The following is a 16,892-nucleotide window of genomic DNA, read 5'->3' on the forward strand; positions in this document are numbered from 1 at the left end:
TAACGCTGCCGCCTGGAACAGCAGAACGTAGCTGTCAAACAAAACCCAAACAGTCCTGACCCGCGACAATATGAAACAGGAAAGTACCGCAGTGTAATCCATTTATTTCAACAAAGTAACTGTATTCTGAATACCACCTTTTTAAACGGTAACTGTAACGGAATACAGTTACTCAGATTTTGTATTTTAAATACGTAACAGCGGTACATGTATTCCCTTACTCCCCAACACTGTTTGTGGCTGTATGTGTAATACCTTGGTGGATCTATGGGAACTCGCTATCAATTCACGTTAAAAGGTGTGCTATCATCATAATCATGACCCCAAAAAAATGCACGAATGGCATTTTTTTGCTTCCCTTTTCAACTTCATCCACTTAAAACAAATGACGTAGCTTCTGAAAAGTACTCTTTTTAAAGGCAACCAGAGATGATACTTGTGGATGCAGAAAAGTCCCGTAGAAGTCTATGGATAAAAAGGCCCTTGACTTTGACTTCTGTTAACACTTTTCTGATGATGTGACTCATTCTGAGGAACTGTTTCTGATCCTATACATTACTAAGTCGACTAGCATAAGGTTGCTATTGCACAAATGTTCAAATGGGAGTAGAAGGTTCTGTGGATGGCTTACTGGCAAAGAGCTAATTAATAAACCAAGACTCAGCCAGTTCATTTCAGTACTAACAAATCTTATCTACCCAAAGCATCAGGTTTAGAAATTAGCAGTAAACTAATGGAACAGTGTAAGTGCAAGTTTCAGCGTTTCTCTCCAGAAATAGCAAAGTGTTTTTGAGAGGAAAAGGAGAATCGATATATTTCTGATATAAGGGCGAACTCTTCTGTTTGAAGTTGCTGGGGAGCTGTCTGGATAAATCTGACAGTTCTGGTGAGGTTCAGGATTCATGCAGCAACATATTAATAACTAGCCTTATGTTATTACTGAGCTCATCTCAGACTTTCTGTTGGCCCATTATGAAAGCATTAGCAGGGACTTTTATAGAGTAACAACAGTTTGTCCCTCATCTTACAGTTTGTATTAACCTAAGCTTAATTCTGTAGCTGGACACAATGCAGAAGATATTTTTGTCAACTACTCCACCTTAAACCATTCGAGTATTATTGTCAGTAACTGCTTTTTTTTCCCCTCACAGAAATACTTTGGACAGAACCAGTATATCATCTTAAGATGTCAACTTGTTAGCCTTAAACTACTAACTTCTAAATCAGATAGACTTTGTAAATCCCATTTTTCATGCATGCCTTTATGTTAAACTTTATTGTAACACCTGGGAGAACAGCCATGGCTTGATGGTTTTAGTGTTTGTTTGCCTTTGGAAACTGAAGGAGTTTATGAGAAACCAATAAGCTTGGTTAAACAGTCAGCTGACTTATATCTTAACGGATAAATAATTAAATTAGTCAATAAATCTTAGTAAACTCTATAACACTGCATTAGTAAAGACTAGATCTTTGCCATACCTCAATATAATTACTGTTAATATATGTACATGTGATTAATCTTTGCTGGAAAATTGAAAATGAAAAGTCCATAGCCAAGAATTTGTGCAGTGTTAAGTACCCCAGTTCTCAAGAAATATGTAATAATTTTCCTTGGTAGTTCGCTCAAGCCTCTCATCTATTATTTACAAGGGCTAAGTAATTATCCCACTTGTAGCTTCACAAGATATTCAATTTAAGGAGGTCCAGTTAGAGACGATTTCAACAACTGGGTGTCAAATAAAAGTGCAGTTCAACAGTATTTCAGTGTTACTAATTTTCGCAATGATGTAAAGGATACTTTAATAATATTAAAACCATAAATAAACAAAAATAAAAAAATAAAATTATAGTAAAATGTTCTTTTTCCTTAAGTACATTTTCACATGCGCATAAACTACAAAAAAATTAAAAATCGTTTTTGTTTTTTTTACATATATTTCTACTTGGAAAAATTTAAGAGGTTTATCCCTCAAAACTTTAAATACCAAAAAAATTGTTTACAACAACAGGAAATTTATTTTGAGTGTCTTCATCGTTTTATTTTGGAGATACAGCAATTTTTATATACTGCAGGAAAAACGAAAAACAATCCTGTGATGCAAATTTGCAAAGAAAACAGCATGTGCATCAAAATAAACTATTTCCAGCAGTGCAATTCGAGTTCTAAGCATCACAGAAACTATTCAGAAGAGTCAAACATGACTTATAAAAACACCAGTATAGGCTTTTAAGGCCTACAAGTAAAAAAACTACATTTTCTGCGAAAATGACGTCACTTCTGGTTTTGGGCAGGAAATGGCGGACATGCGATAGTTCGTGTTGAAGTTTTTTTCAATGTGGGAAGTGTTATGAACAGCTGGTCAGATCGGCAAAGCGTGTTTCTGGAATATTATGTTTTTGTTCCTGAAAGCCCTTTTATGCAATTTTTGCAAAGCTTTATGTGGAAGGAAACCGTGACCAAGGACAAGCTGATGGCATAAGATGTAAGTACAACTCCTCCGGTTTCATATGCAAAACAAATTATTGCGCTAGCTTACACGGTTCCGGTTCTACAGGGATTTTAAAAAAGTTACGCAAAACGGAGTGTGCTGCTCTGTCCGGCTTTAAAGGGTTAACAATAACAATGTATTGAATAATGACTTTAAAAAATAATATAAAATAGTGTGCAAATACTGATAACAGTGCAAATGTTTGCAATATAAGAAATAAATGAAAAATGTAAACATCTATGTTTAGTGAACTTTGCAGTGTTGCTCTGTGGTGCAGCTACGACACCATAGCAAAGTTTACACACTATGTCTACTTGATCCACGTCTGACTCCGGCGAACCCATAATGTTTCCACACCACTGAAGTTTTTTTTTACCTCTCCTTTCAACCAATAGCAGTCACTCTCCTCTCCAAATAACTTCTGCTTAGCTTTCCGAGCTTCCCTCGGGTCCTCTTAATTGTTGTGACGGGTGTTCGAAATGCAGAGAGGTGCGCTCGATTTGCCACACGGAGCAGTGCGAGAGTAAAGCACGAGGGAGGTGCTAATAATCGGCTCAGTCATTTTTAATGATCGTTGAAAGCCCAGATCGTAATCGTGATTAAAATTAGATTAATTGAGCAGCCCTACTCGCAGCTGTTCTATTCCCATATTGTTGCAGTATATTAATAACTAACCTTGTATTGTGGGTGAATAATCTCAGTTGTTCTCCTGACTGAAGTTTGCCCCGTGTATAGCATCCTGCTGTGCGATTGCATTTGTCCCTAACCACCAGAATCCCTCACAATAACTTTTATCGAGTGGAAAAAAGTTGGCGTTCATCCTCCAGCTTCACTGTGCTAATGTTATGCTAACATAGCTGTGTCGCTAGCAATCACGTAGCACAACATTACATACCAGGTAGTCCAACTTCAGTAACCCTGCAAACGCCACTGCTGTTTAGTTTCCTGTCTTCATTTATGTTGGAAGTGGTAGCAGAGCTGTACGTTTTACTTAGTTTCAAAAATCTCTCTGTCAGAACATGGTATGTCATGTTTAGGTGTAAACTAGCGAGCTAACCTCCTGTTAACTTCTAACTCCGTTAAATTTAATAAATTCTGTTTTCATGGATGCATGGATGTTAAACTTAATTGTTACACCTGGTAAAGCAGCAACGCTGATCATTTTATTAAAGAAAGAATTTAGACCGTTTTTAACTCTTTGTGTTCATTTGACTTTGGGACCTGAAGCAGACTGAGTTTTGGACCCAGATTACTCCGCAAAGCTCCTCACTATGGCAGCCGTAATGCTCTGACATTTTTTAACAGATTTCTGCACGCCAAAATCGGTTCGAGGTCAGTAAGCACAACCAGAATTCATACATAGGGCGCACTCTCGATTTTTGAGAAAATTAAAGGATTTTAAGTGTGCCTTATAGTGTGGAAAATATGTTATACAGAAGAAAACAATATATCGTTACCGCACGTGCTTCAAATATACCGCGATATGAATTTTAGGCCATATCGCTCAGCCCTACATGCACACCATCTCAGGTTCTTTTTTCCCTTATTTAGCTGCGTTATTATTTATTTATTTGGACTTTTGCGTCTCGTATTGTTTGCACCTGCTGTAAATACATGATTTAATCAGCTGGAAAACTCATAACATGGGTTATGTAACTGTAACAAGTTACAGTTCATGTGTTTCCTGTGTACATACCGTCTGTTGGGTGGTGGGGGGAAAACATAGGCAGACAAAACACACATAGCCTGGTAGTATGTGTTTGTCTCCTGATGAGTAGGTGGAGATGTAAAACAGACCCATTGGGAAAATCAGTCAACAATACGCTGTGTTAGATGGGCGGCTGTCTGTCATGGCCGCAGTGACTGCTGGGGAATAAAGGACATGTTTTGTCATTTCAAAGCAGCTTAGTGTCAGTGCTGCCAAGTTGGAGAGCATCCAGGGAACGAGCTTCTCTGAGCAAAAGTCATTCATAGTTTGAAAAAAAAAAAACAACAACAACCCACACACAAAAATTTAATTGGTGAAATAATCCAGCTTTCTGTTTAAATTGGACAAAATAAATCTGTTGAACCAAGAGAAAAAAATCACTTTCTCTGTGATTGTTCACTCGTCAAGATCACAACATCACAGCCACTATTTATTAAAAATAATTTTGTAATGAAGTTGCTATAAACGTAAGCAAATAATTATAAAACACAAGTCAGATCTCAGTGTAGGAGTTACTTGTTTCATAGGTGCGAGGCCGGTGAATGTTGTGCATGCCTTTCTCCACTCCACTCCAAGTGACACTTCAAATAAAGATGTACCAAGTTCTCCTATGTCACAGGTCTGTTTATAGATGAGGAAAGTTGAAGCCAAGTACTGCTAATCCCATCACGGTACACTGATCTTAAGCGGCTCACCTGAAGCAGCACTTGTGTAAAACTGACCTGTATTTGTTGGGCTTTGCCCTGTCCTAGAGCTATTACCGTAATCACATTGAAAACACGCATAATTTGACTTGGCTTGGATTGAAGTAATTTGTTAAATTTTCTTGTAGCATTCAGTTTTACCAGCTCAGATCTGAGTGAATTTTATTTGACCCAATAATTTCCCACATGGCATCACAAAAAACTAAGCCAACGCCTGCCTTTTTTATTTTGAGTTTATTCATAATTGTAGCAAAGATCAAACTTTAAAACTAGATGATGATAATAACAGGGAGTGTAGTAACACAAATGTTAACTTTTGTATTACACTGGTGTAATCTTCTAAGCAAAGTGCGTATAGAAACAAGTCTTGGCACTAGGCAGTCATCTTGGCAGCACCTCTGGGCAGTTCTTTAGGTAATTAGTGTTGAGCCCCGGGCGAGACATAACTTCATTTTCAGTGGTAACCAATTAAATCTCAAAACCATTTCACAAGTATGCGGAAATTTCCCCAGAATAAGTTTTTGAAACTTTTTATCCATGTAGGTTTTGACTTAATGACACTGCTGCTTTGTAGCTTCATTAGTGGCTCAATCCAGACGGCTGACACAATCAAGCTCTGTAGCCAACAGGACTGAACAGTTGCTATAGTAATACACCTTATCCAATAGTTGGTGAAGAAATTCCATAAGCATACTTCCATGTATCTTTGCTATGATAACATATAGATATGTCTGCTGCCACACATGTGAAACTGTCACCTGTTGATTGGCTGTTTAAGATCAGAACTATCACCATATCTGCTGTTATGAAACTGTTATTAGACATATCAGGCAGTATCTTTGGCATTGTGTCTGTACAAGGGTTTTGTTTGAAAAACTATGGCTGTGTCTGACTTCCTGACCTCCTTACCTGCTCTGCAGCTTGACATGGGTTTTGTTAAAGACAAACACAGTGCCAATTTAAGTGTCATGAATGCCCTTCTGAAACACACCGCCGTGTGAAGTTGCAAGCATTGGCTTGGCTTGAGTGGATGTGATGATCTCTGGCTTTGATGCAGGCCTGGTGTATTTCTGGGGTCAAGGAGGGTCCACTAAGTAAGCAGTTCACAGCAAGTTGGGGTTACAGGGTTACACAGAAAACTGGAGCCTGGAAGGTCCGCCAGCAACTAACCGTCAGCTAGAAAGCTTCCTGTGTGTACACAATTGTTCTGGTGGTCCTCCTTCTGGGCAAGGGATGAAACCTCACCAAAAATGTAATAAAAATATTTTGGCTAGCACCAACAGGATAATGCATAACCCTCGTAATGTAGTCATGCATAAACTATATGCAGACCTCACTTGTGCTTCATCAACCCCAAAGGCCCCTGGTGACTCACAAAAACCCCTGGGCTCAGCTGTGTGTTAATATATTGGCAGGTTAACAATTGCCTATTAGTGCTAAAAACAAAGTGCAGCTGAACTGATGGCTATGTTGATCATAAACCAAGGAATTAAAGTTTTGGACTAACAGGGCCAGCAGAACAACATTAAGATACTTCAAAGAAGTTTTGTTTTCCTTCTGCGATGCTGGCCATATTGAGATTAAACAGATTTCTAAAGACACAATCGGGACAATAAATATCTGAACATATATTACTTTTATCAGCTTCACTGAAGTTTCTATTACCGGTACACGTTACAGCCATCCAGTGCATAAGTGACGATGTTCTCCCTTTTTGCAGGCTGGTGTCCTCTATCCATGCTGCCATGGCAACCACAGCAGGAGCTGTTGTCGTGTCATCGTGCTGCGGCAACGTCATTAATGACAGGTGAGACTTCATGTAAATAACCCCTTTAGTGAAACATTGGTTATCACTGGTAACACATGAACGCAGCAGCTATGCTTCCTGGGCCTCCCTTTGGTGGGATCTGTTATTCCAAAGACTCGGGCCTCAATTTTGATTCACTGACTCAAACATAAATGTTAGTCACAGCCTGCTAACAGTGAACAAAGTTGCTTAATCTGTCTTAGAAGCTACACAATCTCGGCGTGCTTGTGAGGTGAAAATACGAATAATCACTAACACAGTTCGCTGAAGTCTTTGACATAACATTCGTGCTGTTAATTCTTCACGTTCTTCACACACACAAACAGTCTAAAGTGTGAACTTGCATACTCCACTATTAAAATAAATTGATCGACACGCTCCTCCTCGCTTTATTCAGAGACCTGTTTGTCTCCTCTTCTCCTGCGGTTACTGTTCCTTGTCCTGTCAATTCTAGATTGTATTAGGTAGTATTTTTCCTTTTGGCCCACTTAACTTATAGGTGCTTTTAAGTTTTTGTTGTTTTTTAGCAGCCGTTTTTAGTTAATCTGTGGCTGCCTGCTCACTTGACTGTTAGCGATACAACATCCTATCATTAACATAACCTTAGCTGCTGAGATTTCTTCTTCCCGTTTTTACGTCAAAGATATAAAGTCCATTATTTGGGTGTTTTATTGTAACTGGGAAACTGCAAGCTTGTCATCCAGGAAATAGAAGCAGCATTGCTGTCCTGAGGGTTAAGCAGAAATGTTAAGAGGACTTTTTGTTGCATCCCATCTGAGTGATAGCTCTTACCTTTAACGGCTCTGCTCATTCAGCAAAGCATCTGAAGACTAAATGCGCTAATCTGTGATGTCGGAGGGGTTGTTGCACCAGAGCCTCATCAGCACATATTTAAATGGTTTTACTTTATTGGGAATTGGTTATAAATCCGAAGATCTGGTACCTACGCTGCGATTATAGCATGAAACACTCCCCCTGCTGCTGAATATGATGCAAGCAGTCATGTAATGTTAAAGATTTTCAGACCAACTTCCTTTGTGATTGATAGGTCAGTATCTTTCCTTGGGCAGCAGTCTGCCCGTTTCTCTTATTGAACCAGCTGCTTTCATGCTGCCTCCACATCAGCCAGCTGGCAATGAGTTACTGTTAGCGTTAGCACTGGCCACTCTGTGCAGCTGAGGAAAGTGTGACGCTAGGTTAATGCCAGCCTATTAATCCTTCACTGAGTCAGCGACCAGACCCTGGCAGTCCCAGTTTCAGACTGCTAATCTCTTGCGCCCCCCCCACTCCAAATCACCCACAGAGCTTAATTCCTGCACAACGCTGCTCAGTTCTGCTGTCCTGTGACGTGTGCTTAACCCGGGGGCTTATACTCCAGAGTTAGACCCACAAATACTCTAATTCTCCATCGCAACCTGTCCCTTCTTTTAGCCTTTAGTGGTTAAGTTGCAGAAATGGTGGTGTTCACTGTATAAACAGCAGTAGAACCACTAAAGTAGCTCAAACGCACCTGATTCGCCAGACTCTAACATTAGCTCCAAATAAAGTGGTTAATATGATCTGGCAAACACTGTGTATCTAATTACTTGTGCTTTTTCCCTCATTTAACAATATTTTCTATACTTTATATTTGAGAGACAAACAAAATTAGGAATGCACTGAGCTATAGGGCTGCCGTGAAAGCCATTTCTTTGTTGTAATCTATAATAAACAAAGCTTCATTTAGTGGTGCAAATGAGAAGGCCAGTGCTTTTCTTGTTGTTATTGCTGAAACAGTCTGAGCAGTCCTGCATACCGCCACCAAGGCTGTAGATGACCACCACTCTAAAAATGAGTAAAGACAGGGCATAATTAGACATTTTGTATCTTGGAATGGTAAAGATTCCTTCCAAGAATTCTTGGATCCAGGCCTGAATTCAGATCAGCTCACAAAGTTAATAATTTCTAAGCTCCGTCAAACCAGAGCCATTGTAGAAGTTTAACATGTATGTGTCCATATCTGTTTAAATAATCGTGCTAATAAACAGGTAGGAAAACAGAGCATAAGAACAAAAATAACATAAATAAGAAAGAGACCAGGCAGTTCTGTTTTATGTATGTCTGGGGGACTAGTGCTTTCTTTTGTGTTATTTAATACAGAAAGTACATACATTACAGAATCAGCTCATGTAGCCTTCCTTCCTCCCAAAGCTGTTTGTTGTGCCTTACTGTTCTTAATCTCCATCCACTGACCTTAAAAGCTAGAGAAGCCAGTGAGAGGTCAGGGGTCAGTAGCTCAGCTTTACCCTGCAGCTTCACTCCTTTCTGTCCACATAATTAACCATCACAGTAATCAGTGCTCATTAGGCTACTGGAGCTTTCCAAGCTGTTGATTTTACTGTACTTACACAAGCTTGTCTTAAAGCTTTCCGATGCTTTGCACGGGACAGAGGGTGGTTAAAAAAAGTGCAGGTTTTTATTTAAATCTACTGAAAGTAAATGTCTTGTTGTTGTTGTTGTTGTTGTTTTTTTTGTTGTTGTTTTTTTTTTTTTACATGTTTTTTTTCTAGGACTAAATGCTGTGATAGTGCCTAGGCCTCCTTCTGTTCTATATTCACTGCCCACTGTAAAGGTTAAACCCAGCATTAGCAAGGTGCACCTAATAGAGCAGAAACGTTCCTCAAAGATGTTGGTCCATAATGAAATGATAACATCACACAGTTGCTGCAGATTTGTCAGATGCACTTCTAGGATGTGACTCTACTATTCCACCACATCCTAAAAGTGCTCTATTGGATTCAGATCTGGAAACTGTGGAGGCCATTTGATTACAATAAACTCAATGGCATGTTCAAGACACCAGTTTGAGATCATTTGAGCTTTGTGACACAGCATCTGATTTTGCTGGAAGCAGCTGGATTTCCTGGATTTTGCTGGAAAATTAGTGTGTTGTGGTTGTAAATGGATGGGACATGGTCAGCAGCAATACTCAGCTGGGCTGTGGTGTTAAAACAGTGCACAATTGGTACTAAGGGGCCCAAAGTCTTCCAAGTAAATATCCCCCACACCATTGCACCAATAACTACACCACAAAGTCAGTTAAATCACCTTTCGTTCCTACTCCATTTGGATCTCAGCAGCTCCCCTTAACCAAATTCCTAATGCCTCTTTTTCACTGGCACCTACTCGGCCTTACTAGGATTTTCCTTTAGGTGGTAGTATCTGTTATTGGGCACTTTTTTTTTTTTTTGGTACCTACTCGACTGGGATTCCAAGCTCCCTGAGTTAACGCCGCATTTCTATAACAACCCCACCCACATTGAGGTGGCACTCAATTGTAATTACTGAAACTGAGCTGAGTCGAATCTGGTCTTTAAGTCTGACGTCATTAGCCGTTTCCGGGTCCAAACTCCACTTCAGGTCCCAAAGTCAAACGAACACTGACATCACTGAAAGTTAAAAACGGTCTAAATTCTTTCATCTTTAATAAAATGATCAGTGTGGCTGCTCAACTGGGTAATTACGTTTAACATCCAGGCATCCATGAAAACAGAATTTATGAAATTTAATGGAGTTAGAAGTTAGCAGGAAGTTAGCTTGCTAGTTTCCACCCAAACATAATATACTACGTTCTGACTTGGGGATTTCTGAAAAAATTAAAATATACAGCTCTGCTATCACTTCCAACATAAATGAAGACAGGAAACTAAACAGCAGTGACGTTTGTAGGGTTGCTACGTGGTGGCTAGCTACATAGCTATGGTTAGCATAATGCAGTATAAACACACTTGAGGATGAACTCTGACTTTATTCCACTTGATAAAAGTTAATGCGAAGGTTCCCAAAGGTTAGGGACAAAAGCAATCGCATGGCAGGATGCTGTAAACGGACCAAACTTCAGTCAGGAGAACAACTGAGATAATCCATCCATAATACGAGGTTAGTCATTAATATACTGCTGCATGGGCTGGGCTGTACTTACATTGTAAGGTTTTAAAACTTGAGCTTTAAAATGAACAGTGATAATAAAAACCAAGAGAGGCCGACAGTGATCACTGCCCTTTTTAGGGGCTTGTTGAGATTAAATAGGACAAGATACAAAGCATTAAAACATGTTAAAAACACAACAGCCTTAATAAACATAGAGTAGTTTGGTCCCAGAAACAGGGTTCATATGTCATCACTTAAATATCGGATAGAGTCAAGTTGAATTGGTGTGAGTGGAAAAGAGCCATAAATGTGCTGAACTGCAGCCATGATATTTGTGTAAATGAGCAGCTAAATGGGTGCTCCTAACAAAGTGACCTGTGAATGTAAGACTGGTAAATGATTAATATGGTTTTATAGTTCTGGTAAAGATTTTTTCATGATTTTTATATAAATAAATCAAACATACACGGGTCATTCCATAAAAAACATTTAAAGCCTTCCACCTGACTCCCTCAGGATCAGGCAAGATTTTTTTTTGATGAATTTTATAAAGCCAAGCAAAGTTTTACTTTTATATTCTGAATATTTTCCACATTACAGACTCTCAGAGTGCAAAGGCACGAGTCTGTATTTGACTTTTTCTTTCTTTTTTTTAAATATACCTCAGTTTCTATAGCTTCTTAAGCAAACTGTGCAGTCATATAACATTTTCAGGTCTGAAAAACACACTTAAGCTTTAAACTTTAAAATCTAGCCATATCAGTTTAATACCCGTTACAAACAAAAGTAAAATTAATGTACTTGTTCAGCACTTTTTTTTTTTTTAATTTCAATAGCCTGTGTCATGTAAAATTATAGTTTCAGTGGCAAAACTTCCTCAGTTTTGTGTCTATGTTGTAGAGAAATGGAGACACACTGATACCCTGGATGTTTAATGTGTTTTCAGATCATTCACTGGAGAAAATGTCAAAAAACTCACTCTGCGTAAACTTTCAGGGATCATATCACCATGTAAAATAGGCAATTGGTCAAAACGAGTTGCATCTCATGAAAGGTCTTTTTTTTTTTTTTTTTTTTTACCCGCATTGTGATAGCAGGCTCAACTTCTTAATAATGAGTATTCAATTATTTGAACATCATGGTCATCCATTTTCGATAGAGGCATTCCTGTGGGTGATTCTGCTGTTAGTTGTAGACACTGATAACAATTTTATTTTGTCTTCCTCAGGCACTGGCTGGCCACCTACTTTGTCATCTGGTACGGTGTCCCCTATATGACGTACGACATCTTTGCCATGTACCTCAGTCACTACTACCGCTTCCACATCAAAGGGCATGAGGACTACAAGCGGCATTCACTGAGGACCATAAACTCCTTTGTCCGTAAGGAGTTCCTGCTGGTCCTGCATCACATCGCTCTGCTCACCATCCTGCTGCCTGTCACACTGGTGAGGAGGGCCGATGGGGAAAAATTAGGGAGGGGCTGAGATGGCATTTAGTACCACAGATAAATAATTAAGATAACTAATACATGCAAGTACTATTAGTGATAGACTGCTATATTTGTATATGTGATAATTTAAGGAATATACAATTAGCTTAGGAATATATATAATTAGCTCTTTTCCAACACAATGCTACCTCAAAGAGAAGCCAAACTTATAAGACACACCTGGATTCATATCTGTGAGAAATAGCCCCTCAGTATCATCTGTTAACACTTCTTTTGCTTGTAGACCTATTTGATAGCATATCACAGCATCTGAACCTAGCATGGGGTCTGTAGTTTTTGTGTTTTGCAGAAAGCCCCACTTGTATGTAGCTTGCCTCTATCAACAAAGAGTCTCACTGCCTCTGGTTCAGATTGAACGTTTGGTAGGCCATGTATCTGTCAGAATGGGTGTGTATTCTTTTTTTTTTTTTTTTTTTTTTTTTTTTTTAACAAGAGCCTCTTTAGCTTCCTCATCACCATGTTAAGTCACTGCATTGGTTAGTGACACCGTGGGCATTTATATTTGGCGCTTGAGGTGTGCTGCACGAGCTTGCAACTTTTCCAGAGCACACTACTCAGAAAAACCTCTACATTGGTGCTGTGATTGTGAAGGTGTTCCTTTTCAGACAGTGACAATGGCTAGCATAACCAGGTCAGTAGCATTGTGCAGTGGACTTTTGACATCCCTGGTCCAGCTGAAGCCATAAAACTATTAGCTTTTCCATAAATTACACTGATAGTTCTTTAAGTGCTGGGCATCTGCACTGGTGTCTTCTTCACCCTGAGTCAGGGCCTCTGCTGTGTGCTAATATAGTAAGTTCAAATTTCACTCATTAACTTCTGTGCAGGTGCACTAATAATGAATGTTTGACACAACATCCTGATCCACCTGAAATGTGCACCAGTTTGCACCTCAATTGCAAACTGAAGCACAAACCACCTGGGAGGGAAACATGAGAAGGGCATGAAAGGCTGGAACTCACCATTTAGCAGACTGACCTTTCAAAGTAAGAGCGAGGACATTGTTCAGTAGTAAAGTCTCAGAGGGGTTAAACAAGTACAATTAAAACATGCAAAAAATGAGTGGTCAGAGATACGTTGCCTGTGAGTGGACTTTTTAAAGGAAAAATGGCATTTAACATATAATGACTTTATTCTTTTCCTGGTATTTTCCATAATAGAACATTTAATTCCTTATTGATGTAGGGAAATGGGCCATATTCAGTAATTTGAGGAATCCAGCTCTAAATTATTAATAAATCACAGAACTCATGTTATGTTTCTGTGAATTTAATGATGTTAAATGTGTTGTACTTTCAGTCAGGCATTAGTTTATTTCAGTGTAGCACTAGATTCATCTTAAAGGGGGTTAGTATTCTCTTTCAGTCTTCTTTAATAAGTGTTCACTGCCAGTAATACTTTATTACTGAGTACTCTAATGTTGTGCAGTGGTTTCAAATCAATTCTTGCCTTAAGCTGCATTATCTCCTAATGATTACTTAAGTGGTGGCAAAAAAAAAAATTCAATCCGCAAGGCCCTTTTTTTTCAAACCTCAGTTGAAATAAATGGACAATAAATGGACTTCTGCTTGGAATTAAGAGGAAAAATTCACTTCATAATTAAAAAAAATTGCTTTGGAAAGTGGTTTGCAGTTATATCAAAGACGTGCGTCATCATGCTAATCCACCTCCACATAACATCTGTTATCTCACCGCTTTGTTAATGTACAGTAAACACTAGCTCAGAACTGCTGCACATGCTTTTAAGGCTGTTTGTTGCTTATGGAGTCAAGCAGACGTATAAACAAATTTTCAACACAACATTTTCATACTTAACCAAACATCTGTGTCTTTTTGAATTCCCCGTAGTGGCGTCTGAAAGCATCATTATCAGTAAAGCTGTGATGCAGAGTGCTTTACTTCCTCTTTAGAAGGACCAAGGAAACCACAGAAACAATGATGGTGTCAGTTCTGTTACAAATAGGTGGCTTAAACTAATTAAGAGTCCTTTCACTGGCCGTACGGAGTCAGTACTGAACAGCTTTTTATGTGACACAACAAAATGGAAATAATTGTAAAGAGTTACTGAAGCTGTTCCTAGATGCCTTTTGGGGAGTAAAAGATGTTGCTAATATTGAAGTTGGTAATGTTGAAGTTAAAGTTAAGCATAGTGGTGACTGTTGTGAGTGAATAGTATGTAAACCCAAATCTACAAAGCTAAGTCTGGGTGCGATATAGTCTGGTGAAAGGGTGGAGTGCCAAGTTATAAGTTAACACAAGCAAATATTGTTAGCCGGCTGCACCCATAAACTAATTTGTATTGCTATATTATACTGTGTGCAACTTCTTAGATCTTACAGTTGGGTAACTACCACCCATGTCACCACAACTAAAAGTAAAGACCTTTGCACACCGGACATGTAAAATCTGTGAAAAAGTTTCTCACTTTAAAAGTAATTTTTGAGACTCTCCTAATCTTAATACATTTTTGTGACATTTTTCTAATCCACATCTGACCAATCAGACTGCATTTGGGAACAAGTCCGCTATAGCTCAAAACCTGCACCAGTAGGGACTATACAATGAGATGGAAATGGTAGAATAATGCTGTTTTACCTCAGACACACAGCTAGATGCTGCTCCGGGTCGATCGACTCTATGAAATGAGTTCTCTCCCTACTCACATGTGTTCTCACCTCTGCCAACAAGAGCTCAAACTGCCCCACTGACATCCTTCACCTTAAAACGCAATAAAAAGCATAAATAAGTAAGAAATACAAAACTAAATCAACTCTATTCATGAGCATTCTTTCCTAAACTCTACTACTTGAATAAACTCTTTGATCCATTCAGAGGATGCAGACCAGTTTCAATGTAGAACAAGTGCTTTTCCAGTGGGAATATGTAGCTGGGAAAGAAAGAACACCCAGCTAGTGATTATTGATTACTTTCTTTGAACAAATGCAAGCAATGTATTATTTGTCCTTTGCATCCTTGAATTGTGAGCGTTTCAAAGTGGTGATGTGGAATAGGAACGAAGGGTCTATTTTCTATTGAAATATGAGTGTAAGGAGAACAATGGCAGCCAGGCAAAAATCTCTGTGCCATTAAAAATACCGAGGCCTGTAAGACATATATAAACTGAATATATAGTGAATTATGGGTTATTGGAGGAAGCTGGCAGCTGACCAGAGGCTTTCAATGCAGTTGTGACTGGCAAACTTCTGAACTTTTAAACTTGAGTCCACTTTTCAACAGCCTGAATTGGTCAAAAGATAAGATAATATAAGACGTTATTGAGCCCACGGCAGGAAAATTTGTGATCACTATACAAGTAGTCTTCGGGAATACGTCCTGGCTTCCTGAAGGATTATTTGGATGTTTCTGCCTTTTTCTTCATTGTCCGTCAACATGATCCCACACTGCTGCAGTAATTTTGAGGTCTGGGCTCTGGGGGAACCAATCCATGACGGGTAGTGTTCCACTGCGTGTTTGTCTATTTGCTTTTACTCCATTTGCAGTGTGTTGTCAGACTGAGAAATGAAGCAGCTGCCACTGTTTTGTAATTTCCAGGTAGTGCTGCATGGTGCATCAGATTTTGCCAGTACTTTTTCTTTTTCATAAATCCGTCCATTTTGAGAAAATCCTCAACACCACTGGCTCAAATGCAACCACAAACCATGGTAGAACCTCCTGTTTTACAGATGGCTGTAGACACTAACGTCTCTCCTGACGTCCTCCAAAAATTTCACATTTAGATCCTTCACTCCACAAGACCTGTTGTCATGGCTGCAGTTTTTTCCGCCTGACACTTCTTCTTTTTAGCTCTTTGGGAATCACCTTGATGCTTTAAAAATTATTTTTATATCTGTGAAACTAGTTAGTTCATTGCTTAGTTGACTGTTATGTGTGGACATATCACTGATTCAGTCCTTGAATTAGGTGCTTTTTTTTGTGATCAAATGATTTGGATGACAGTGTTCAATGGCGTGATAAACAAAACAAAATAAACACATTGCTCTGTTACTCGGTCTTTTATAAGGACTGAGTGGGGGGGAAAGCAGCCAATGTCCAAAGAAAATAACTATTCTTTAAGACCACTTTAAAAATGACAAGATGGCCTGACTACTACAAAATATAATGAAATGATGAATGAGATTCGACCCCACTCTGTCACTGGAAGTTTAAAAATTATTTGCAAAGTATAAGGAAACATTCCTGTTATTTCTGACCATTTAATAAACAAAATTAGGAATTTTGCTGGAGTAAATGTCAAGGTTTGTTTTCTTTTTCTTTTTCTGTATAAACATTTGAATTATGTTGCGCAGGCTCTTTCTCCAGACTCCAGAGTTTACAGAACATGTAACATAGCCACTCTCTTTTCCAAGTAGTATCCCAGGTTAGCAGGCCAGGTGCAGTGGAAACCCAAGCCTTTGTTTACAGTGGCTACATGAGATCACATTACCTTACATTATTCAGCTCCAGCTGCAGTCATCCTCCCGCTTCTCTAAACTCTCCTCACCTCCCTTTTTGTTTCTCCGGTTCCCTCACTCATCAGCACCATGCTACTTGGGCCTGCACATGTAATACGTGAGCTGGTAGAGTTTTCTCAGCAGGCTGAGTGCAGGAGGAAGAAGAGCATTTCATTTAGGTGTACCAGTTTAAGTGTCTAGTTTTTGTGTGTTATGGCTACTGGCCTGGCCTGGTTAGCCTGTACTGTTCTTGTTTTGACAGGTTATGACATGTCATGCATGAAAGCTATTGCATCAGCAAAAATGGCAGT

The 16,892-nt window shown here is 39.0% G+C and overlaps 1 protein-coding gene across 1 annotated transcript in view; it reads left to right on the forward strand.

Annotated features, from left to right (window-relative positions):
- tlcd3a (TLC domain containing 3A) overlaps positions 1-16,892 on the forward strand; it is a 37,440-nt gene that overhangs the window by 8,564 nt on the left and 11,984 nt on the right. Inside the window, exons 2-3 of the mRNA XM_005725363.1 lie at positions 6,622-6,708; positions 11,846-12,065. Of these exons, the coding sequence (XP_005725420.1) occupies positions 6,622-6,708; positions 11,846-12,065 (307 nt within the window). The remainder of the gene's footprint in view (positions 1-6,621; positions 6,709-11,845; positions 12,066-16,892) is intronic.

The sequence above is a fragment of the Pundamilia nyererei genome, unplaced genomic scaffold (genome assembly GCF_000239375.1).
Source record: "Pundamilia nyererei isolate P.nyererei 1_Seehausen unplaced genomic scaffold, PunNye1.0 scaffold00015, whole genome shotgun sequence".
NCBI classification, from domain to species: Eukaryota; Metazoa; Chordata; class Actinopteri; order Cichliformes; family Cichlidae; genus Pundamilia; species Pundamilia nyererei.